Below are 25726 nucleotides of genomic sequence, written 5' to 3'. Positions count from 1 at the left end.
AGGGGGCCCCTACCGGCCGGGCCCCATACTGGAGTCAGGGCAGTCATGCCCTGATGGCGGCCCTGCTGGAGGCTGGAGGGGCCCCCTCTCCCTCGGGGCCCCCGTTCAATGAACCGGCTGCACGGGCGGTAGTTCCGCCCCTGTCTAATGTCCTATTGTACAATACTGGCTGCTGCTATGTTCTGACTCAGTTTGTCCTCTGGGCACATCTGATTGTGGTGTCAGATGTTATCAGTACTTTATTTAAAGGGTCAGTTCCATCAGAAAGGGATATTTCCATAGAGGAATTCTTAGGGTCGCTGTTGTGCTCAAAGGTGAAATTCCTCTTTATCTCCAGCTTTTTAGCAGAAGCTGGAAGGATTTGTTACAAAATTGACTGATATTTGGAACTGTTCATAATTCACTCCAACTTCACTAAAGCCTCAGTTCCAGGTGCCAAAAAACAGCCTCAAAGCACAATGCTGCCTCCACCATGCCTCACTGTGGGTATGGTGATCTTCTGGTGATGCGCAATGTTGGCTTTCACCTTTGGGAATTATGGCCAATAGTACAACCTTGGTCTCCTCAGATATAGCATGTTCCCCACATGCTTTTGACGGACTTTATGTAGGTTTTGGTAACAAATAGCCAGGTCTGGATGTTTTTCTTTGTAAGAAAAGTCTTCCGTCTTGCACCCCCCTCCCCTCCCGACCCCTCAGACCGAACATATGAAGGATACAAGTGATTGTTGACATATGTAGTACACAACCAGAACTTGCCAGAAATTCCTGCAGCTCTTTTAATGTTGCTGTCGGCCTCTCTGCACCCTCCCAAACCAATTTTCTTCTTTTCTTTTCATCAAATTTTGAGGGTCATCCAGTTCTAGGTAATGTCACTGTTGTGCCAAATTTACACCACTACTTAATGACATTGTCACGGTGTCCACACCATATAGAATGCCTTGGAAATAACTGTCAACAATGAGATCCCTTTGCTGTGTTGTCAGCTGTTTATGGCTTCTGCTGTAAAAAATGAAGCTAAAAAAAGTCAGGAAAATCCTCCTGAAACAGCGAAACTTTCTCTGGGGTTAATCAGGATCCCTGTAAATGACGGCGGCCGAGCACTGACTACTGTGTAACATGAGGGGAAACGTGATTGGCTGAACACAACCACATCCCCAGTTATAAGAGGGTGTTCACACTTATGCAACCACATTATTTAAGTTTTGTCGTTTTTAAGATTTCACTTTGTTTCTCAATGGATTTGTACAGATTAGGGGCGACATTAAAGGTGGAAAAAGAAAAAAAAAAGACTTTTTAACAGGAGCGTGTAGACGTTTTATATCCAATGTAGTAGATCTGAGTGTGTCCTTGGGCACAAGAGACATAACACTATATTATTTGTGGTTTACGTGGGACTGCAGTTCAAACATCTCCCATTATGACAGTATGTCAGCTGTGATTTTGCATAGGACTGCGCATAAGGTCTTGAAGCATTATGCAGGAACAGATATAGTCATTTTGCAGAGCTGAGTTTGTCATCTGTCATGCCTGATTATAATATACACACTACATTTGGAGTGGTTTACATAGGACTTCACTTAAAATAAATCCAGACAAACTGTACAGGACAGAATGGGTTTGTAGGCGTCAGGATAGGTAGATGTAGCAGGGCTGAGTCTGTCTCATCATCATTTCACACTACATCATCTGTGATTTTACATAGGACTGCAGGGAAACCTACTACATTTTACACTATAGAGTCAGGTCTTATGTTGTAGCTTTACATGGGACTGCAGCTTTATCTCAGAGAGCACAGAAAGGAACACAGTGACACAATCAGCTCTGCTACATCGGTATAGTGAGATGACTAGAGAGCTACAGGCAATGGTGAGGAGGAGGAGGAGGAGGAGGAGGAGGATGCCCCAGAACCGGCACCGACAGCAGGCTCAGCCCCAGAACCGCAGGCTCAGCCCCTGTGCTGTAATCCCGGTGTGTCAGGGATCTCCTCCCGCCGTGGAGGATTACACGGGAGGAGCCGGGGGCGGCGCGGGCTTTGCTGCCAGCACTGACGCTCCCATCAGGGGCAGGGACACTCGCAGCAGAACTGACGGCGGCGAAACATAAGGAGACCGGGAGCAGCTGAGAGCCGGCACCGGGCAGGGAGAGCACCGCCGGCACCGGGCAGGGGAGAGCACCGCCGGCACCGGGCAGGGGAGAGCACCGCCGGCACCGCAGCCTCCGCCCGGACTGTACCCGACAAATCCCTGCAGCCTGGACATGGGGGAACCAGGACAGGACACAGCCCGGGATCCTGCGGGGAGACTCGGGGAGGGATGCCCCCTGCTGCCGCCGACAGGTAACAGTGTGTGCTGGGTATATATAATGTATACCCTCTGTATACCGCCCTGCAGATGTAGCAGAGCCGGAGCTGTGTTAGGACTGTGCGAGGCTCCTCTGTAAGGCATCAGATGGGAGGTCACATCACATTGTACGTCCATATATGTGAGGGTGTGTAGTGTATACATATATACTGTGTGTGTGTAAAATATATGGATATACTGTGTTTGTATAATTTATATATAGATATATGCTGGACGAGTGTGTAGTTGCGTGTGTATATATACCGTAAGTGTCATACATGCTGTGTGTGTATGTGTATATATATATATATTGGTACATGTGAGTGTGTATGTAGTTTCCCATGTACTATATGTGTGTAATAAAATATATAAATAAATAAAAAAAATATATATATATTATACACACACTACATCTGCTTCTCAGGAGTTACCTTTCCTTGTTATTGATCTTTTATTTATATATATATATATATATATATATATATATATATATATATATATATATATATTATAAGATCAATCACAAGGAAAGGTAACTCCTGAGAAGCAGATGTAGTGTGTGTGTATATATATATATATAATATACACATTACACACATCTGGTGCATTTGTTTCTCAGTAGTTTCCTTTCCTTGTGATTGATCTCTGTGTTCCTGTATATACAGCCGGTCTATAGATACAGGGGTCTCGGGGTATATAGGGGTCTGTACACACTGACACATTGTAACAAGAGTAGAAAGCAGAAAACTTCTCCCCCTCCTGCCCGGGATTACCCCTCCTGCCTGGGATTACCCCTCCTGCCCGGGATTACCCCTCCTGCCCGGGATTACCCCTCCTGCCTGGGATTACCCCTCCTCGGATGGACGGACTGTATAATTTTGTCACTTAGCAACGAGACGATTTTCATACATTTTCCTCTTATTTTCTCGCGTTTTGTGTCGGATTCGGCCGCGGTTTAATCTGCGCCACGTTCCTGATTCTGGCGCTTTATGTGCAGACAGATGAGTCTTGCGGAGATTCCCCGGATTATTAGGATGTGTTTGTAGTGACCAATGCCCCCTAGATTGGGATTAGGGGTCTGCATCTCTGGATTGGGATTAGTGGTGTTTTACTGATTACAATTAGCTGTCTGTACCCCTCAGACTAAGATTAGAGACCTGAACCCCCACATGGGGTATAGAAGTCTGGACCACTTTAATGGGGTGAGTGTCCTGCGCCTCCATATTAGGATTAGGTATCTGGAGCCCTTTTCAGGGATTACTGTTTTGAGAGTTCTGCAATTTTCAGATTAGGATGATCGGACTGTCCATAATTCCTGGGATTACCAGTCTGTGCCTCTTTTGTTGTGATCAGCAGCTTTCACACCTCTGGTCGGGATTGTTGGTCTCTCTCTGTGACTTTCAAGATTAGTAATCCAGACCCCCAGGTTAGGATTAGTTGTCTGTACTACCCAACTGGAATCAGTGACCGGCACCCCCAGAATGAGATAAATATCTCACCCCCATTAGATTGAGGATAGTGACCAAGTGCTTTGGGATTAAACATTTGTGCCCTCGGATTTTGATTAGTTGTCTGCACCCTCTGATAGGGATTAATGACGTGCACCCCTCAGATTAGATTTACTGCATTGCACCCCTATATTATGATTAGCAGCGTGCGCTAAGGTTTCAGTTAGTGACCCGCATCCCCGGATTATGGGCAGTGCTCTGATCCTCCGATGAGGACTTGTGGCTCACACCCCTTCAATTTCAGATTAATCCCAAAATTGGGATTGGTGATTTGCACGGCCAAATTATGAATATTGGTCTTCACCCCCTAGGGTATGCAACTCCAGACTAGGATTAGCGATGTATACTCCCCTAAATTGAGATTGGAGGTCTGTACCCCGAGATTTCGATTAGGGGTCTGAAACTCCATAATGGGATTAGTAGTCTGTACTCCCCTAGTTCTGGATTAGGGGTCTGCAGCTCCAGACTAGGATTATGGGTTTGCATCTCCATATTAGGATTAGGGGTCTGTTCCGCCAGATTTGGATTAGGGTCTGTACTCCCCTAGATTAGAATTAGGGGTCTGCAGCTCCAGACTAGGATTAGTGGTCTGCACTCCTCTCGACTGGGGGTCTGCACCTCCATATTAGGATTAGTAGTCTGTGCTTGGCCAGATTTGGATTAGGGGTTTTCAGCTCCGAGTAGGATTAGTGATCTTTACTCCCCCTAGATTGGGGGTCTGCAACTCCAGACTAGGATTAATGGTCTGTACCCCCCTAAATTGGGTCTTGGGGTCTGCACATCTATATTAGGATTAGCAGTCTGTACTCTGCCAGATTTGGATTAGGCGTCTGTACCTCCAGACTAGGATTAAGGGTTTGCAGCTCCAGACTAGGATTAGTGTTCTGCTGACACAAGATTAGGATTAGTGATCTGTACCCTCAGATTTGGATTAGGGGTCTTCAGCTTCAGACTAGGATTAGTGATCTGTATCCTCTGATTTGGATTAGGGGTCTTCAGCTCCAGACTAGGATTAGTGATCTGTACCCTCAGATTTGGATTAGGGATCTGCAGCTCCAGACTAGGATTAGTGTTCTGTACCCTCAAATTTGGAATAGGGGTCTTCAGCTCCAGACTAGGATTAGTGATCTGTACCCTCAGATTTGGATTAGGGGTCTGCCGCTCCAGACTAGGATTAGTGATCTGGTGACACAAGATTAGGATTAGAGGACTGCACTGACATTTTTTACCGCTGAGATTGGGATTAGAGCCCTGCACCCCCAGATTTTTTTTTTTTGTCTTTCCCTGACCCATAAAACTAATCTGAGAGTTTAATCTACAGGACTAGTAATCTGGTGTCTCGTTCCCCGCGGCATCGCTGCAATGTAAACAGACAGGATCCGCCACTCGCCGGTATCAAAGCAACTATTAATTATGAAGAGAGGTCTCTATTTCAGGGCGATGCGCTAATCAGAGGGCGACGCTCTGCGGCAGAGATCCGGGGTCATATCCGACGATCGACCATCCAGAACTTGTATTAAATGTCGATGTTTTGGGGGGAAAGTAATTTAATAAAGCATAAAATGAACGTCTCGTCGTCTGCGCCTTCTTTTGGCGGAACTTTATATCTTACTTTACAATATGTCACACCTGTGGGAAGGAAGGGGTTAACGGGCCTCAGCCCAGCAGGCAGAATATCCCAGTGTCTTTGGCGCCACCCAGTGGCCCATTGTGGTCTAGCACCGATACAAGCTGCAATTTTTGCGCTCAGCTGTTCCTTGCGCCTTCGGGGGGCTTTCAGCTGACCATCTTATTGGATGCCAGGGAGGGAGTGACGGGCATCTTGCCCCCAAACTGTCACTGAGGGGGGTTTGCTTTCATGCCATCCAAGGAGGTTAACTCTTTAAAGAAAAAAAAAAAGACCATTTAAACCTCAAAATAAGACCAGCTCGGCTCTTCTACATTAGTATGGACACCCCCTTTTAAAAACAGCATGTAATCTACGCCCCAATAAAGAAACCCAAGTGTTCCCTTGTCAGTGGGACTCACCTGTGGTCGTGAGACTATAACCCCCAGCATGTCCTGGAAAACGCCCTCTCTATAGTATAAGGTCACGTTTCCAAATGCAAAAAAAGTTGCAATATTTTTCAGCCCCAAAATATAAAAAATGGCAATCGTCTCCCTTTTTTTATGCATTTTTGATGCAGATTTTATGCGTGTGTTTTTTAGTGCAGAAATCCTGGAATTCTGCATGAAAAATACAATTGCATTTTTTTTTACAAACACATAGAAATCTATAGGAGAAAAGACTGGACCAAAAGCGCAGAGTTCAGCCGTGTCTTTGCTGGAGTTTTCATGAAATCACATCTACTTTGAGTCGAGCGTTAAACGCTGCAGAATTTCTGCGCAAAAAGAAAACAATGGAGAAAAAAAAAAACATGGAAACAACGTTGTAGAGAAAAGAAAGAAAAAAGGTTGCGAGTGTTTTTCTGCCCCGACGCAGCGTTTTTCTGCCATTTTCTGTCTGGATTTTAATAGCTGCTAAAATACAATAAGTCTGTGGCCAAACTGAGTCTTTTTGAAGAGTTTTTGAAGCAGAAACTGTCTGTTTGCGTCATGAGTTTTTCAAGGAGTTTTTGGAAAAGAAACTGAGCGGAAACTCCCAAGTTTTTGAAGAGGATTTGTAAGTTTCCTCTCCAAAAAGACTCCATGTGCACAGAGCCACTGAGCGGCAACTCCAAGTTTAGGAGGAGCTCTGAGATCTGGAGCGTTTCCGCTCCAAAAACTCCTCGAAAAGCTCAGTGAGTCATTGAGTGGAAGCTGAAACTTTGTGAACATTGCGGAGATTTGAAAGAGGATTTGGAGAGTTTCTGCTCCAAAAATTCTTCCTTCTCAAAAAACTGAAGAAGTTTTTGAGCCTGATCCATTATTGCATTTGGTGGTTTTGATTTCCACCAAATTCTTCCTTGAATTAACTTTTTTTTTAAGTCTATTTTCTGCGATCAATTTTTCCAGATTTTTGCATCTGATTCATAACTTGTAAATTGAAAAATATATATATATATATATTATTTCTGCGCCAAAATCACTCTGGATTGATTTTTTTATCCACGATTTATTCTACCGAAGATTTTGCAACTTTACAAAAAAATGTTAAAGGGGAAAAATAAAGAAGGTTTTGATTTTGCGCAGAATTCATGAGCCGTCTGAGCCATTTTGAAGAATTTTGAGGAAGGAAACGTAAAAGAACATCACAAGTTATAGAAGGAAAAGTGACGCAAACAATGAATCGCGCCTCCGGTTTTGACATCCATAGTATAATTATCAGCTGTAATCAAACATAATGAAATGATCAATTTACAGATGTAGCAGAGCCAAATTGTTTTTTTGCAACAATTGTTAGGTTAATGAACCTAGGCGCAGTCCTATGTAAAACTATGATGTTTGCAATCAGCTGACAATCTGGATGAATGATGTTTTTGGCGGTTGCTGTTGGGTATTTTCCATCAGTGCGGATGTGCGGCGCCACATTGTCTATTTCTCAGGTTCTCTGATCTGCAGTTTTCTAAGATGCAGATTACAGTTTTGTCAGATGACATACTCAGCTCTGCTACATCTCACGGCGCTCCTGTACACTACATGTAGCAAATCCAGCTCTACTTAATCCGACTGACAAATTCAGCTCCGCTGCATGCAGTGGCTTCCCTATAACCTACACCAGACATATTGCTCCCTGCCATATCTAACAGGACAATCTCAACTCTGCTGCATCTGACATCTCTCCTAGAACTTACATCTGACAAACTCAGCTCTGCTGCATGTTGCAGCTCTATTGCATCATGTGTCAGATGTAAGTGGTAGGAGAGCATTTGTCAAACTCAGCTCTGCTGCATATGACAAGTCTACTGCAACCTAAATCTGCCACATCTGACAGATGCTTTACTACCACTTACATCTGACAAACTTAACTCTGCTGCATGTGACGGCTCTGCTACAATCTAAATCTATCAAACTCAGCTCAACTACATTTCCAGTTCCTCTAGGGTCTGAATGTGTCAATCTCGACTTTACTGCATCTGACAACTCTACTTTACCCCACATATAACAAACTCGGCTCTGCTGCATCTGACAGCTCTGCTGCAATCTACATCTGACAATCTCAGCTCTGCTGCATATGACAAGTCTACTACAACCTAAATCTGCCACATCTGACAGATGCTTTACTACCACTTACATCTGACAAACTTCACTCTGCTGCATGTGACGGCTCTGCTACAATCTACAACTAACAAACTCAGCTCTGCTACATCTGACGTCGTCCAACCTGCTCCTCACAAGCTCGGCTCTGTAATGGACCTGCCCCTACAGTCGGCTGCGGTTCCTTGGGTTGTTTGTGTTCTCCTTCATCGCTGCTCAGCCCTGTTATAATGAATGTGTTTGTCGTGTCAGCCGCCTACATTATTAAGTGACGTATGATGGGTGCAGTTTTTCAATCAATTGTACAGTGAGAAATCTACAAAGTCTTCACATACCTCCGGCTGTGTAGAGTATGCACACTCATCACTTTCTGTTCTTAAAGGAGAACTCCAGAGAAAACTGCAACATTGTGTTCTTTATGGTTCCAAGGGGGCGGAGCCTGACACCAGGATTGCACTCCACATGATACATTGTATCAGTTGGTTTTTATTTTTCCTTTTGCTGGGTGTCATAAACCTGCCTCCCTGTTGCGGGGAGCTGATGGGTGTCACTGGTTTCTATATTTCCAGTACTATATATATAGGATTTAAAGGGTTTGTCTTCACTGTATATATTATTAGGACATATGGATGTGACCGAGGTAGGCATAATACACTTTATTGACCGGAGTAAAGAACTGCTGCAGTGATCAGAGTCTGTTGATAAAGGCGGGTGCGACCGACGTTGGTCAATTATGTATAGGGGGCTTTAGGTATCTACCAGCCTAAGCTACCTTTCCTTCTTCCTATGGGCCATATGTGGTCTACCTTTGTAGTATAGATGCCTTTCTGTCTAAGTCCACATTGCCATCAATGTTCAGTGGATTTGTCTTTAGCATATATAAGTAATATACTGGAATACATGTACATGGGCTTAGTTCTGACCCCATAGCGGTGCCCAATACTCTGCAAATCCAAATTATCACACAATATCCTTCTACACTTCTATATGGCACCGTCTGCTGGCAGATATGTGAGAAAACTGCATTATATACACCAACGCTCATATCTTTTTCACTATCCATATGGTTTAGGAAGTTTTTTTGATACCTTTTCTTCACAAAATTTTCAGTGCTTGACTTCAAAGCATGTAGGTCATGTACTCCTATTTTCTCATGACAATACTTCCTGGTTGTCCTTGTTTTGCTTTGTCAAATGGCAGTTGTGTGCAGGTACATGCATAGTGCGGAGAAGCATCCCTGTATGCAAAATCCCACCTAAAGCAGATTGGGAGTCATGGTCCTAAGGTGTAGACTAAGCTGAACCAGATTCCCTTTTTCCTCTGGGTCCTACATGGTCTACCCCTATTGTATGGACACCCCCTTAACTATGTAGTTCCACATTACCCTCCAGTTCAGAGGGGTTTATCTGCACTACATATAGGTAATATACTGCTAAAACATATATACGTGGGCCTAGTACTGACCCCATAGCGTTTCCCAATACTCTTCAGATCATAATTACTACAGCGTATACATGCCTCTACACTTCCATATGGCACAGTCTGCTGGAAGCTATATGACATTGCAACATTCTCATTATTTCACTGTTGAGATAGTTTAGGAACTTTTTCGAAAACCTACCTTTTTAATACTTCAAATCCCATAGCTCCTTTATGCCAATGTATTCATGAAAACAAATCCTCTTTGGATTTGATTGTCCTTCTCATAGGAGAAACTAAGTTTAGTCTCTTTCATACAACAGAGTTGCAACTCTTGTGTAGGACAGATTGGGGGAATTACCCTGTGGTATAGATTGGCCTAAACAAGTTTAATTTAATTATTTGGGCCATACCTGATTGAGCTCTATTGTATGGATACCCACTGTACCATAAAAGTTTGGCAGTATTGTCTTCAGTACGTAAAAGTAATATAATGCCATGGGCTTTCTAATGACCCCATGGCGGTGCCCAATAATCTGCAGATCTTAATTACATTACCGTATATCTTTCTTTATTGTATTATCTGCTGGCAGCTATATGAAAAAACGGCATTATATATACAAACATTCTCACTATTTATATATCTAGATAGAATTATTTTGATTGCTTAAGTGTAATTGTTCAGTTTTAACATAGGGACATTATGTGCAGGTGTTTACATACAACATCATGGAGGGCTCCTGTTTTGCAAACCTCCATCTAGGACAGTTTAGGGACATGACCCTGAGGTACATACTAGCCTAATCTAGATTACCTTTTTCCTATGGGTCCCATGTTGGTCCTGCACTGGGACCCATAGCACTCTGTGATTTCAGTCCTACAATAATGAGGTGATTGTAGGACGGGCCGTTCTCATCTGCGTCTCTGTATACAAACCCTCATAATGTGTTAAAAAAGAAACTGCTGTAATCCGGCTTAACTTTATTTACATGTATGTGCTGGGTGTGAATAGCAGTTTGTTTTTGTTGCATTGACTGGTGCAATGGCGCCCCCTGGTGTTCACAACAACTTTTTTTTTTTTTTTTTAAGGAAAAAAAATACTACAAAAATAAAGCAGCATTTTTTTTTTACTTTTATTGGATAATACATTCAGTTGTGCTCAAAAGTTTACATACCCCGGCAGAATTTTTCCTTTCTTGTTTCAGAGAATATGAATAACAAAAAAAACTTTTTCTCCACTCATGGTTATTGGTTGGGTGAAGCCATTTATTGTTAAACTACTGTGTTTTCTCTTTTTAAATCTTAATGACAACCAAAAACATCAAGTGCCTAGACAGGTCACAGGACTTCTGATGGTTTCAAAAATCAGAATAAAAAGGGATTAAGAAGTAATATGTATCCCAATGGAAACTACAAGTCTTTCTGCAAAAGTCCTCATACGGCGGGAAAATAATAACGAAGGGACGTAGGAACAAATTTCGGTACTTTCTACAATTGTTTTAATTTTGCAAAAGTGAAAAAAAAATGTGGAAACCCAATATATAAGTTTGGTATGGTAGTAACTGTATAGAACCTCAAAAAAAAAAAAGCAAAACACTCAAAAAACAACGTCAGAATTGCTGCAGGTTTCCACGTCCCAAAAATAAAACGGTTAAATAATAAAATACACCCACAGCGGTTCTGCTAAAAAAAAGACGCCGTGTCCCACAATCACAAGCCCCTATGTGGCTACAGATCGTCAATGGGAAGATTCCGCAGAGAGGAGAAGTTACAAAGAAATCGCAAAGTCAAAAAGTACCGAACCAGACGGCATGCTGAGGGTTAATGATTGCGCCATGTTTGTGTCCCGCGATGATTGATCCCCGGGCCGGGGTGTTATTGGTTGGGATAAGGACCTGGTCTTGTTACTGGAGGACATTCCGGGGCTCTCGGGAGGACGCCATCCGCATGTTTTACCTTGCGCTGAATGACGGATTCTTTTCTTTTGTTTACGTTTTTTTTGGAGTTTCCAGAACCAAATCTTTCTTTTTAAAGGAACAGAATAAGGATAGGGGATAGGGGATATATATATTGTGTTTTTATACATTGGGTGAATGAGACTAAGCACATTCCTGGCAGCAGAGTCTTAAAGCGTCCCTGTCTCTTCATAAGAATAATCTGTCATCTGTGTACATGAAGAATAACACGATATCTCACCAGTTTTGCCCACGGCAGCCTCTATCTCTGATTTTTCAGTTGTCTCTGAGCTGGTGGGTGTAGACTGGCTGCTATGATGTCTCCCATGCCCAGCACACACAGACATGATGGATTCCTGCTCTTCTATCTCTATGTGGCACATGTTCAGAGGCTGCAACAGCATGGAAAACATATTACAGCAGTACTGAGCAGTGTACAGTCATGGCCAAAAGTATTGAGAATGAGACAAATAGTAATTTTTCCAAAGTTTACTGCTTCATTTTTTGTAATGGCAATTTGCATATACTCCTGAATGTCAAAGAGTGATCAGCTTAACAGCAATTACTGTACTTGCAAAGTCAATATTTGCCCAGAAAATGAACTTTAAACCCCAAAACACATTTCAACATCATTGCAGTCCTGCCTTAAAAGGAGCAGCTAACATCGTTTTAGTGATTGATCCATTAACACAGGTGTGGGTGTTGATGAGGACAGTGCTGGCGATCAATCAGTCATGATTAAGTAAGAATGACATCACTGGACACTTTAAAAGGAGGCTGGTTCTTGGTATCATTGTTTCTCTTCAGTTAACCATGGTTATCTCTAAAGAAACACGTGCAGCCATCATTGCACTGCACAAAAATGGCCTAACAGGGAAGAGTATCGCAGCTACAAAGATTGCACCTCAGTCAACAATCTATCGCATCATCAAGAACTTCAAGGAGAGAGCTTCCATTGTTGTCAAAAAGGCTCCAGGGCGCCCAAGAAAGACCAGCAAGCGCCAGGACCGTATCTTAAAACTGTTTCAGCTGCGGGATCGGACTACCAGCAGTGCCGAGCTTGCTCAGGAATGGCAGCAGGCTGGTGTGAGTGCTTCTGCACGCACTGTGAGGCGGAGACTCTTTGAGCAAGGGCTGGTTTCAAGGAGGGCAGCAAAGAAGCCACTTCTCTCCAGAAAAAACATCAACGACCGACTGATATTCTGCAAAAGGTACAGGGAGTGGACTGCTGTGGACTGGGGCAAAGTCATTTTCTCTGATGAATCCCCTTTTCGATTGTTTGGGACATCTGGAAAACAGCTTATTCGGAGAAGAAGAGGTGAGCGCTACCACCAGTCTTGTCTCATGCCAACTGTAAAGCATCCTGAAACCATTCATGTGTGGGGTTGCTTCTCAGCCAAGGGAATCGGCTCACTCACAGTCTTGCCTAAAAACACAGCCATGAATAAAGAATGGTACCAGAATGTCCTCCAAGAGCAACTTCTCCCAACCGTCCAAGAGCAGTTTGGCGCCCAACAATTCCTTTTCCAGCATGATGGAGCACCTTGCCATAAAGCAAAGGTGATAACTAAATGGCTTATGGAACAAAACAGAGATTTTGGGTCCATGGCCTGGAAACTCCCCAGATCTTAATCCCATTGAGAACTTGTGCTCAATCATCAAGAGACGGGTGGACAAACAAAAACCAACAAATTCTGGCAAAATGCAAGCATTGATTATGCAAGAATGGACTGCTATCAGTCAGGATTTGGTCCAAAAGTTGATTGAGAGCATGCCAGGGAGAATTACAGAGGTCTTGAAGAAGAAGGGGCAACACTGCAAATATTGACTTGCTGCAGTAACTCATTCTAACTGTCAATATAACCTATTGGTACTCATAATATGATTGCAAGTATATTTCTGTATGTGATATAAACATCAGACAAACACTAATAAAAACCAGAGGCCAGCAGATCATGTGAAAATATAATTTTGGTGTCCTTCTCAAAACTTTTGGCCATGACTGTAGATGTAAATCCAGCTCTGGGGTGAATTAAATCTCTACTAGAAAGCAGCAGCGTGAACATGGTCATGATACCGCATTTCTGGGCAGTATAGCTGTGAATTCAGGATCTAGGTGAGAGAAAACACTTACTAGAAAACATCAGCATGGGAGTCATTATACAGCCATACTGAGCATTGTAGCTGTAAATATCCAGCTCTGGGGTGAAATAAACCTCTACTAGAAAGCATCATTTGCATGAATATGGTCATGATACAGCATTTCTGAGCAGTGTAGCTGTGAATGCAGCACCTTGGTGAGATAAAACACTTACTAGAAAGCAGCAGCAGTATGGGAGTCAGTCATTGCACAGCAGTTCTGAGCAATGTATCTGTGAATCCAGTGATATAAGATACCTACTATAAAACAGCAGCACAAGTCTATGTCTGTGCCTCTTTCTCACTCTGCGCCCCCCCTATCCATAGACTTTAATAGGCAGCTGTAATCTGATCTCTCAGTGATCTCACAGTCCATCTTGTTTTGGCCAAGATGGATTTTAGCCGTTTTTTCAGAGTGAATTAGGAGTTAAGAGGAGATTAGAAGTGGCTCATAAGTGGAGAACAAAATGCAGATTTCTCTGATATGTGGTGGGGATTGGACGGGGTAGTGGCGCTTCAGGTATTTGACTCTCCATTAATTTCTATGAGAGCTACAGAAACAAGCGTCCCGAGATATTTCTGAACTCCCATAGAAATAAGTAGGAAGAACACGGCTGCCGGGCCAGATATGGTCCTATAATGCATTTTCAGGTAACATAATACTGTAACCTGATCACCATGAGTATCCCACATGGCTAAAATACATCCATGGAATTAATTACTGCACCAGTGATCCCAGAGGGGGTGTACTACCGGTAGCAGAAAACACTATTTTCTGTGTTTTAAAGTTATTGCCACTAGAGGTCACTGTTTCCAAGTTTTATATGCAGTCATGATAGTGGACATTAGTAACAGCGCTGACATCTGTAGGTGGACTAAGGTATGACACCCGAATTTACCGTTTTAATGTAGCGAATGTACTTAAAACTTTTTATTTAAATTTTTTTTTTTTAACACATTTATATTATTTTTCTCTTTTAGTGAATGCTTAATCGTCCACTTTTGAACAAGACTTAAAACCAGCAGCCATAATGCTGCAGAAGGTGGTCTGTACGCTGCTGGTTCCACTTTTAATTATGGCAACAGTTTTGAATGGTAAGTACTTTGCAAAAAAATAGAAAAAAAAAATGCTGAAAAAACTGTCATCCTTCTTAACCCTTTAAAAACCTAGAATATTTTTTTTCAGCTGCTTGATACAATAGACATTAAATAAATAAAGAGCAAATCCAAAAGTTATTATTTTTACATTTTTTTATTGCTTTTTTTTTACCATATGATATAAATAACATGTTCACTTTATTCTTTGGGTTGGTATAAATAAGTATAGTTTTTTTGTTTTGTTTTTACCATATAAGGAGTTTTGGGGTAAGTTAAAGTTACTATTGGTATTTTTTTTTAAGGTAAACACAATTTTATAAAGTTTTTATATCTCTTAAATTAATTTTATTTAACTTTTCAAAAATGAAATTTAATAAAATTTAAAGGGTTTGTACAAGTTCACCTAACTTTTCCCTGCAAGCTCAAAAAACAAAGAAACTTTATTCACTTGCCCTCCCCGGGTCCAGCGTTGAGTCTCAACCGCTTCCTCAATCTCTGAAGTTAAGCTTCAGTAACGACAGCGCTGCAGTCAGTCGCTGAGCTCAACGTCTTGTGCAGAGCTACCGAGCTGAGTGATTGGCTGCAGTGCTGTGCACATGACGTCCCCACTGCAGCCCATCAACAGAGATCAGGACAGCTGAGGAGGCACAGCGCTGGACCTGGGGAGGGAAATTACGTCTCAGTTTATTTGTTTTTTAACACCTAACTGAACCTGCTGGAAAAAGTTAGGTGAAACTTCACAGCCCCTTTAGGAAACTTTTTCGGAAACATCATTAAAATTATTTTTCCCTTTTTTTTTTTTTTTTTTTCTAACTCTAGTTACATAATGATCAGAAATGCATAGAATTCCAAATGATCATTGTCTTTCGGTGTTGCATTATCCTCATGGCCGATCTGGGGGTCTTTGTTAAGTCTTTGTCTACTTTTTGAACTTTTGAATAGTTCATCGCTAGTTATAGGAAGCCACATTTTGGGAGGGGGGTAAGTCGTTCCCTTTAAGGAGAAAAGTTGACTATGGAGTCTTATTGGTAATAATGCTCTATGGGAAAATGCAAGTGAGCAGTGTGCGATAGGTGAGACGTCCGGCATATGGATTGTGAGTCTAAGTAACCTCTGGTAGTCACAAGGAGAAGATGCCGAGGAACATGACTTGATTTCATCCAAATTCCTTACAGCGAACTCCCCACCCGGAGAACCAAGTGTCAGCCACTGCCGATCCTACGAGAAGGAAACTTTCGCCTGTTGGTGGAAACCCGGGTCTGATAGTGGAATCCCGACCAACTACACTCTGCTGTACTGGACAGAAAAGTAAGACGGATGAGCAGTTATATATTCCATCCATAGGGGGCAGTATTATAGTAGTTATATTCTTGTACATAGGGGGCAGTATTATAGTAGTTATATTCTTGTACATAGGGGCAGCATTATAGTAGTTATATTCTTGTACATAGGGGGCAGTATTATAGTAGTTATATTCTTGTACATAGGGGGGTATTATAGTAGTTATATTCTTGTACATAGGAGCAGTATTATAGTAGTTATATTCTTGTACATAGGAGTAGTATTATAGTAGTTATATTCTTGTACATAGGGGGCAGTATTATAGTAGTTATATTCTTATACATAGGAGTAGTATTATAGTAGTTATATTCTTGTACATAGAGGACAGTATTATAGTAGTTATATTCTTGTACATAGGGGGCAGTATTATAGTAGTTATATTCTTGTACATAGGGGGCAGTATTATAGTAGTTATATTCTTGTACATAGGGGGCAGTATTATAGTAGTTATATTCTTGTACATAGGGGGCAGTATTATAGTAGTTATATTCTTGTACATAGGAGCAGTATTATAGTAGTTATATTCTTGTACATAGGGGCAGTATTATAGTAGTTATATTCTTGTACATAGGGGCAGTATTATAGTAGTTATATTCTTGTACATATGGGGCAGTATTATAGTAGTTATATTCTTGTACATAGGGGACAGTATTATAGTAGTTATATTCTTGTACATAGGGGACAGTATTATAGTAGTTATATTCTTGTACATGGGGAGCAGTATTATAGTAGTTATATTCTTGTACATAGGGGCAGTATTATAGTAGTTATATTCTTGTACATGGGGAGCAGTATTATAGTAGTTATATTCTTGTACATAGGGGCAGTATTATAGTAGTTATATTCTTGTACATAGGAGGCAGTATTATAGTAGTTATATTCTTGTACATAGGGGCAGTATTATAGTAGTTATATTCTTGTACATGGGGAGCAGTATTATAGTAGTTATATTCTTGTACATAGGGGCAGTATTATAGTAGTTATATTCTGTGTTTTGCTTGTGCTGCAGCGTTTAACATGTAAATTTGATTTTATATTTTCAACGCAGAAATAAAACACAGGTTGAGTGTCCAGATTATCAAACTTCAGGGCCAAACTCCTGCTACTTCAGTAAAGCGCATTCCTCCATCTGGATGTATTACTTTGTCGTTGTTAATGCCTCCAATGCTCTTGGATGGAACGTGTCTAAAGTATTTGACTTTGAAATAGTTGACATAGGTAAGAGATCCATCTATCATCTATCATCTATTATCTATCTATCTTATATGTATCTAGCTAATATTATAGGGGGCAGATAGTTGTTCCTTGTAGCATATGCTCTTTATCTTTCCCTGTACAGATATGACAGCTGTCCTTGAGCCATCATCTTGTATCTATACGCCCTTTAAATAGGCCAGAGCTTAAACGCTGATCTGTACAATCCTATATGGCTTGTGTATACTTATACCGTGGATTCTATAAATACGTCCCTGTTATATTTATCTGCATTTTTAGAATGACTTTACCAGCAGTTGTAAATCTTGAGTAGCGCACCCTTGGACCTGTACACATTTGGCTTAGAGAACATTCTCTGCTCTTTTTATATAGTAAGAATTGTTAACCTGACACATACACTTGTTTATCTGGGGGGTCATGTGACTGAACAAATGATCACCGGTGATCTGCTGGAGATGGTCTGTTCAGTTTTAAAGAGTATCTGACACCAGTTTTAAAGTGGCCAGTTTTGGTCTTATTTTATTCTCCCCGCTCCTCTGAGTATTTTGCTTTTTGTTTCGCTTAAATCGGCCTTATGGTTTTAGAGATATTGGGCTTTTTTTCATGTAGTGAAAATTTTTGTGGTATTTACTAAGGGGCGTGGCTCGTATGGTAATTATGCAAAGCAGTCTACAGTCACGCCCCCGAGGATCCTGTGAGACACTATATAAAAACACCCATATCTCTGGGATAGTATGGCCGATTTAAGAAAAAACAAAAACTGAATACTCAGGGGTGCATCAGGAAGAAAATAAAAGAAAAAACTGGTCACTTTTGGCCAGTCCTTTTTTTAAAGGTTTTTTTCCACTTTTAGAAAAGTGGATCTCATCTAATCAGATAGTAGTCTAAAAATGAAATAGAGATATTCACACTAATCCATGCCGGCTCCCCGCCACTGCCCTAGTATTTGTGTTTTGGCTGCGGTGGTGATTCATGACTACAGTACGCGTCGACAACAGCAGAGCCGCTGAGCTCAGTGATGCCCCCTGTAGTTATGACATGACTGCTGCAGCCAAAGCACAGACTCTTAAGGCCCCGTCACACTTAGCGACGCTGCAACGATCCCGACAACGATACGACCTGTCAGGGATCGTTGCTGCGTCGCTGTGTGGTCGCTGGTGAGCTGTCAAACAGGCAGGCTCACCAACGATCAGGGGAGCAGCGATATCGTGGAAAGAATCTTTCCACGATGTCCTGCTCCTGGTTACCAGCCTGCTCCTGAAGCAGGAGCAGGCTGGTAACTATGGTAAACATCGGGTTACTAGGGACACACGCGCACCTAGTAACCCGTTGTTTATCATGGTTACCACTCTGCTACAGAGAGCGGTAACCTCCCGCTCACTTTAGCAGGCTCATAACAATGATAAACAATGGGTTACTAGGTGCGCGTGTGCCCCTAGTAACCCGCTGTTTATCATGGTTACCAGCCTGATCGCTGCTCCCTCTGGTCACACACAGCGATGTGCGCTGACCAGCGGGAGGGCAACGACCAAAAAATGGTCCAGGACACTTTGCAGCGATCAGCGACCTCACAGCAGGGGCCTGATCGCTGTCACACATAGCGACATCGCTGGTGAGGTCGCTGGTGAGTCACCAAAACCGTGACACAGCAGCGATCTCGCTATGTGAGACGGGGGCTTTAGGCAGCAGCGAGGAGCCTGAGGTGGAAAAAGGAAGGGTGAGTACTATCTGATTGGTTGGGGTCCACTTATCTAAAAGTGGAAAATCCCTTTAACCAAACTTTAGACAATGGTAACTGCAATAGTCCACAAGGAATAGAAATAATCCAAGAATCTAGAAAACCGTAACAGTAGCCTTCTGCCACATAAGACGACATCTAGTATTCTTAGGGATACATGGTGGGTTGGCAGGGTGTTACAGATTAGGAACTTGCACCCAAAAAGTTTCACATTATTTCCACTTAGAGTTTAAAAAGTAAAAATAAAAAGTGAAAAATTCTATAACAAATGATACAAAAATAAAACCGAATCCATCATGAAAGAAAAAAACTTTCAGCTATTTTGTTTCCTAATTTAGTGCAACCCTACCCTCCAAAAAACCTGTCCTTCTACTACGAGGGTAACGAATCCAGCGTGCCCTATCTGATGGTAAAATGGAACCCACCAGAGATGGCCGACATCAAAATGGGATGGATGACAATAGAGTACGAAGTGCGCTTTCGAGAGGAGAAAAAGCAAACCTGGGAGGTAAGGAAGGGCTCCATCTCTGGAAATCTTGGGGGGCTCGTCCCGGATTGTCATTTTCTTGTCTTCTGCCTCCATTGGTGGAATCAACTTTCTAACTTTTTGCATCATTGTATGATTGCAAATATCTTCTCATTTTTTTTTTAAGATTTCCTCATTTTTTTTTTTTATTTTCTCCCATTTTAGGAACATCGGGTTGAACAACAAACCAAGTTGAAGGTTTTTAGCTTAACCCCAGGAAAAAATTACATCGTCCAAGTGCGGTGCAAAGCCGATACCGGAAAATGGAGCGAATGGGGCGAGGAGGGATATGCTCAAATCCCTGCAGGTATGACTGGACTGTATGTTATAGCCTCTAGAGCTGGGTGGAGTTTTGTGACTTAGTCCTACACAATCCATTCAATTATTGATCCATAAATGACATTATTTCTCCACCAGTCACAAAGAAACAGGATCTGACGCTCTGGGTGTCGGTCGCGGTGTTGGCCGTCATCATCTGCTTGATTATGATCTGGACAATGACCTTGAAAAGATGCAAGTAAGTAAGAGCTGCCAATGTTCAGACCAATAAATGATGTATATTTGGAACAAACCATCGATCACCATGAAATAAGAATCTCCCAAACCACTGACCACCAGGGAACATATCCAAACTCTATCCTGAATCGTAGAGAAGTATTTCCTATGTCAACTGAACAACCCGCCGGACACCATGAAAGAAGAATCTGTTCCCACACGATCCCTAGAGGAAGCTACAATAATGTATAACGTTCCCTAACTACTGACCACCAGGGAATATACCTAAAATTCTATCCTGAATCACAGGCTAGATGATGGGGTATATCTTCCCACTAAACACCAAGGAATATTGTATATCTTTACTGGCTTTTCTACCATCTAGGAACCATAGTAATTACTTTCCATCCTGGACACCAGGGCATATAACTTTAACCTTTTCCTTTTTAATGTATTTGGCATTTCAATCAAATGATAGAGTATATTACCCTCATTTATCTGCCCACCCACCAAGGAACATTATATGTCTCCACTGTCCTCTCTGCCCCCCCCCCCCCCAGCATCACAGGACATTACTTTCCATCCCACCGGACACCAGGGAATATAACTAATTTATTTTCCTTCTCAACTCGGTGCCATGTAGTGTTACCACCACCATCGAGACACCAGGGAATATAATCTACCCCATGTTCTTTAGTACCAACTGGAAACCACAGAAAAGTACTTCCCACTAGATAACTGGATTTGTTACCCTCATCTCCGTCACCGTGAAGCAAATACCAAGGAATATTATCCTCATCTCCCTCACTACCAACTAGGCACCAGGGAATTATACTTTCCACCAGCTTCCTACCTACCAACTTGAAACCACTAAATAGTATCTTCATAGCCCCAGGACACCAGGGAGTGTTATAGAGTGCATTCCCTAATTATTAATAAACTTTCTCCTTTAACTTGTTTTCAGGAAAAAAAAAAAACCTCTAGACACCAGGGAATTGTACCTACCCCATAGAAAACACAGAATTTTACTTTCTTACCCACTGGCCACCAGGGAATATAATAGAGTGCAGACTTTAATCATTGAACTCGCTGTTGTGTCACCATGGAAAAATTAAACTAATTGAATATATAAATACCTAACCCCTCAATCCCTCACTATCCACTTAGAGCTACAAAAATGGCTCCCACTAGACACCAGGGAATATAACCTTTAGAATGATATTCAATATAGATTTTATGCTAATGCAATCTTTTAAACAATCATGTCTATTTTTTATTATTTTTTTTGTTATTTGCAATAGTTGGTTGTCCTGTATATGTCCTCCGGTTCCTGGACCAAAAATTATGGGATTTGATACCCAACTACTTAAGGTAAAAGTGGCTTTTTTTTTTTACTTTATTTCCAACGATAAACATCATAAGCTATTCTATGTATTTATTCAGTCCCTTTCTGGCTTTGTGGTGGCTATAGAGCGAAGGAGTCCACTTTAGGTTTAGAGAAGGGTTTTGGGGTCTTCCAGAACGGAGATCCAGGCTAGCTGCAACGTCTATGATATGAACATACTTGACTATAAGGTCAATTCAGACAAGGCAGGAATGACAGGTGACCTAATGGACCTTCAACACCTATGGTCCCTGTGTAGTCCAGTTCTTCTGTTCTGGTTCTTCAAATCCCACCTTAATCAGTTGTCTTAGCTCCATCATTCCCCTTGTAGATGTTTGTCGATTCTATTCAACCCTGAAAGGGGCCAGGCAATCAAGTAACTTTTCTCATTGAACCCGAAGGGAGTCATTAGATCAGCTGTACTCCCTTAAACTTCTGTGAAGGGGATCAGAAGGCCAAACCCAAATGTTGTTTCGAGAGGTTGTGTGGTAGATTGGTGATATGACGGCCAGATGTGAGATCCTGGCCCCACCAAATTTTTTTTTCCAAGATGGCACCACTAATACTTGTTCAGCTGCTCACAATAAGAGGATACCACGGTTTGGACTGTCTGAGGACAATGAGGTCTTCAGAAACATCTATGGTCTAAAAGTGGTCATAGACTTTAGAAAGCTATTGGCCCAGTGAACGTTCGGCCAACGGCTATTCCTCCCAGCCCAAATTCTCCCATGAGAATAAGAGGATTCAGCATGCTGAAATCAGCCCAATCTAACACCACCATAAACATTAGTCTGACATTGCCTTCCAAAATAGTAATTAGATCAGCTATCTACTCCCTTACACTTCAGTGGAGAGGGTCAGAAGGCCACCAAACCAATATATTGTTTCAAGAGGTTGTGTGGTAGTTTGGTGATGTGAGATACTGGTCCTACCAAACTTTTTTCCAAGATGCCCCCTCCAGTCTTATCCAGCTGCTGACAGTAAGGGGGGGGGGGGGGGTACCACTATTTGGACTGGCTGTGGACAATGAGGTCTTCAGATGCATTTATGGTCTAAGAGTGGTCATAGACTTTAGAAAGCTGTTGGTCTATTGCTCTTTTGGCCAACAGCTATTCCTCCCAGCCCAACGTCTCCCATGAGAATAAGAGGATTAAGCATGTTCAAAACAACATGCTCAATCCAACACCACCTTGTGTGTGTAACTTTTTTAGTTGTTTTGACCTTTTAAAAAATAACTTTTTCTCCTTACCAGAGTGGAAAATCTGAAGACTTTCTGGTTGCTCTTGGCTGCCAAGGATTCCCTCCAACCTCGGACTATGAAGACCTTCTGGTGGAATTTTTAGAGGTCGACGACAGCAAAGAGCACCTCATCTCCAGTCCTGAAAGAGAATCTCAGAGCCAACATATGAAAGTTTCCCCTGTGGATACAGATAATGATTCCGGCCGTGGAAGCTGCGATAGCCCCTTCGCTCCCTACGAAGGAAATAAAGACCAAAGAGTCCCATCACAGGGTTTTGAAAGCATCCAGAACGGTGTCCATGACCTTTCGGCACCAAGATCTCTTTGGCCCTCAGAAAACAAACCCTTGGACCCCATAGCTTCAAATATTAATGATAACAAATCATGCAGTTGGTCAGATGGCAAAGTATCCAGCAACCAGTTGCCAAAATCCAATTATCACAATGTCACAGATGTCTGTAAGTTGGCGCTTGGGATGATGAATGCCAACATGTCGAAATTTGCAATGCCAACGGATGATAAGAGGCAACCCATGTACTTCCGAACAATTGAGAACATCGATAATAAGAACTCGGATCAACAGAATGACTTGGGAGATTTGCATTCCAAGGGTGTTGAGGCCGACATGTTGAACTTGTTACTCAACGAGAAGATGCCCTTCATGGCTCCTCCAGCGATGGACTATGTCGAAGTCCACAAAATGAACCAAAACAGTGCGCTTGCGTTAATACCAAAACACAAAGAAAATGTGAGAACGGACCAATATTCTATACTGGTTCCAAACCAGGAATATTCAAAGGTGGAAAGGGTGGAGGCCGACAATGCGTTAGTGTTAATGCAAACTCTCGAGCCTCAAGTAAGTGGTGGTGATATCATGAAGGAATTAACTCAAAAACCACAGCAAAGCCAAGCTGAGAAGCTGATGGGCTTCATAAAACCTCTTGTAAATGAAGGTGAGATTAAGAATCTTGGAATGGGTTACTTGGACCCATCAAGCTTTTTGCCCTGATCCCATTGGAGGAGAACCACACTCTTACACATGGCGGAGATGGCCAAGTTATGGCTCAAGCAATCTTCAGCTCACCAGGAACTTCACACAGTCACTTTATTCCCTTCAGCTTCAGTGATGTCATTAGTTTTGGTATGGGCTGAGTGATGGGCCACCCATACCGGAGGTAGACGGGAGCTAATCGTTGAGTTGTCTACTCCTTATTGGACTATTGGGTAATGTGGAGTCCGAGAAGTGAACCTCCAGGTCGTGAGATGTACGTCTAGCTGTTACACGGTGTTTTCCTGCTTTGACCATAAGGTTAATCCTATCTCCACTAGTCCAAGGCAGAACAAATTGTTTTATGAGATTTTGTTTTCTGCCTCTTTGAATGTTCTCTTTTTTACCTTTTTTTTTTTTTACTACCTTGTACTTTTGTCACTTTATGTTTTGCAATATACACACTCCCATAAAAACCAGATCAGATATATGTCATAAGTCCATGGGTGCCGACACAACCGCACTGTTCACTTTGGGTTGGCGGAATTGGATTTGCCGCCGTAGGATTGGTTGTCCTTTTTTGGTCAGATATTCCTCCAAAATCTCTCTTAACACCTACACTCTTAGTTTGGTTGAGCATTTGTTAGTTCTCGACGGGGAGAGGTGAATATGCCAAATGTTTCTTGCAGCAGCTTAGCTCTCGAGAGACTAAAGGATCGGACATGTTGGAATTCAACATGCCCAATCTTTCTTTCTCCTGACATCATCTGAAAGGGAGGAATCGGCACACCCCCTTACACATATAATTGACTGGTCAGACCATTTTTTTTTTTTAAGGTGCAAGCTTTGCCAAACCCACTGATTTTGGAAGTAACGGCCAACTATTTTATGTAGACAGAGGCCTCCCATGTCTGGCCGGACAGATGGCTTAGGGTAAGGATTGGGCATATTGAATTTCGTAGCCTGATCCTTTTTTTTTTTTTATCAACATGGATAATCCACCGACAGAGAGGAGTCAGGCAGAGGCTCATTCCCTTCTCCCTAGTAGAAATACAAGCACACTCGGCCAAACTGAGCGTGCATTTGTACGGGGAGATCACGGGGAATGAAGGTGTATGGGCACTGTCCGATAAAAGCTGTTATCTGATCGGTTTTCAGTAATGACTCTTGCATATTGTTTTATTAATTAGCAATTCCCATCTTCCGTAAATGGAGCTTAAAGGGAATGTTCATTTGCAATGACTGTCTCATACAGTAAAGCAGGGTGTGCTGTGATGGAATGTTCCAGAATGTCAATGATACTCAGGCTCTTACCCGTATTCTTTTAAGTGCTCTAAATATATAGTTTATTCTTAAACCTTCTAAATCACGACATGCATTGAAACTACCAGCTAGATGTATTAACAGAATTATTTTTTATAAGATGTAGAATATTAAGTGTAACTTTATTTTCCGTGTCCTACTTGACAGCCAACTCAAGGATGTTTTATATTGTGTTTTGTTTTGTTTTTGCATTATAATGTCAACTTTTAATCTGCATGTTAAAGAGATTTGGAATTTGCAGAATTGCTCTTTCCAGCATGCCATAAATTGTGTATTACTCCTGACTTGAGTCAACATTAAGCAGTAGTGACATCTGTTGGTCGTAAGAAGGTACTGCAGGGATTTGTAAATTTCTTTTTTTTATTTTTTATTTTTGTTTCGGCAGACATCAACAACTTTTTCCTTTTCAAACCCTAGTTTCATCTCCTCCTATTTTTAGTACAATGAGGAATAACAGTCAAATTTATATCTGCCTCCATTGGTTCATGCACTTTTAAATAAAGTTCTCACATTTTATTTTGGACAAACAGGAAAAAAAAAAAGTTTAATTCAGAGTTTAAAGGTGATTACTCCCAATAGATGTTTTCAACATGTAGGTATTGAAGAGTTAATGTATAGTAAGTTCTATGCAGCAGCATCAGGTATTTTTGCAGTCTGTTGGCTCTATCTCCCTCTCTCACAGCAGGAAGTCCCAGCACAATCTCAGATTATATTCTATCATCTATAATGATGATGATACTCAGGCTGTAACCTGTATTCTTTTACATGTTTTTTTTTCTTAAAGGGATCGGACAGTTTGCACCCTGCCTCATTATACCTATAAGCCCTAAGAGGACATGCT

General features: G+C 41.9%; 1 protein-coding gene across 1 annotated transcript; it reads left to right on the top strand.

Annotated features, from left to right (window-relative positions):
* Nucleotides 1-1969: 1969 nt before the first annotated feature.
* Nucleotides 1970-25169, top strand: PRLR (prolactin receptor). Its single transcript, XM_073681584.1, has 9 exons — nucleotides 1970-2337; nucleotides 14520-14633; nucleotides 15812-15944; nucleotides 17026-17195; nucleotides 19269-19438; nucleotides 19622-19763; nucleotides 19874-19973; nucleotides 21253-21322; nucleotides 22588-25169. Exons 2-9 carry the CDS (start codon nucleotides 14570-14572, stop codon nucleotides 23581-23583), a joined length of 1845 nt encoding a protein of 614 aa, XP_073537685.1. The 5' UTR covers nucleotides 1970-2337; nucleotides 14520-14569; the 3' UTR covers nucleotides 23584-25169.
* The last annotated feature ends 557 nt before the right edge of the window (nucleotides 25170-25726 follow it).

The sequence above is a fragment of the Phyllobates terribilis genome, unplaced genomic scaffold, assembly GCF_046119375.1.
Source record: "Phyllobates terribilis strain yellow unplaced genomic scaffold, ASM4611937v1 Scaffold_1__5_contigs__length_1240528914, whole genome shotgun sequence".
In the NCBI taxonomy this organism is placed as follows: domain Eukaryota; kingdom Metazoa; phylum Chordata; class Amphibia; order Anura; family Dendrobatidae; genus Phyllobates; species Phyllobates terribilis.
Note: the sequence above shows the minus strand (reverse complement) of the source record. Positions and strands in the feature narration are given on the sequence as shown.

Bases quoted from the DNA above. Each gene is read 5' to 3' on its own strand.
- PRLR (XM_073681584.1), top strand. From the start codon at position 14,570: ATGCTGCAGAAGGTGGTCTGTACGCTGCTGGTTCCACTTTTAATTATG. The intron at 14,634-15,811 runs GTAAGTACTTTG...AATTCCTTACAG, and splicing joins TATGGCAACAGTTTTGAATG to CGAACTCCCCACCCGGAGAA. The intron at 15,945-17,025 runs GTAAGACGGATG...TTTTCAACGCAG, and splicing joins CTGCTGTACTGGACAGAAAA to AAATAAAACACAGGTTGAGT.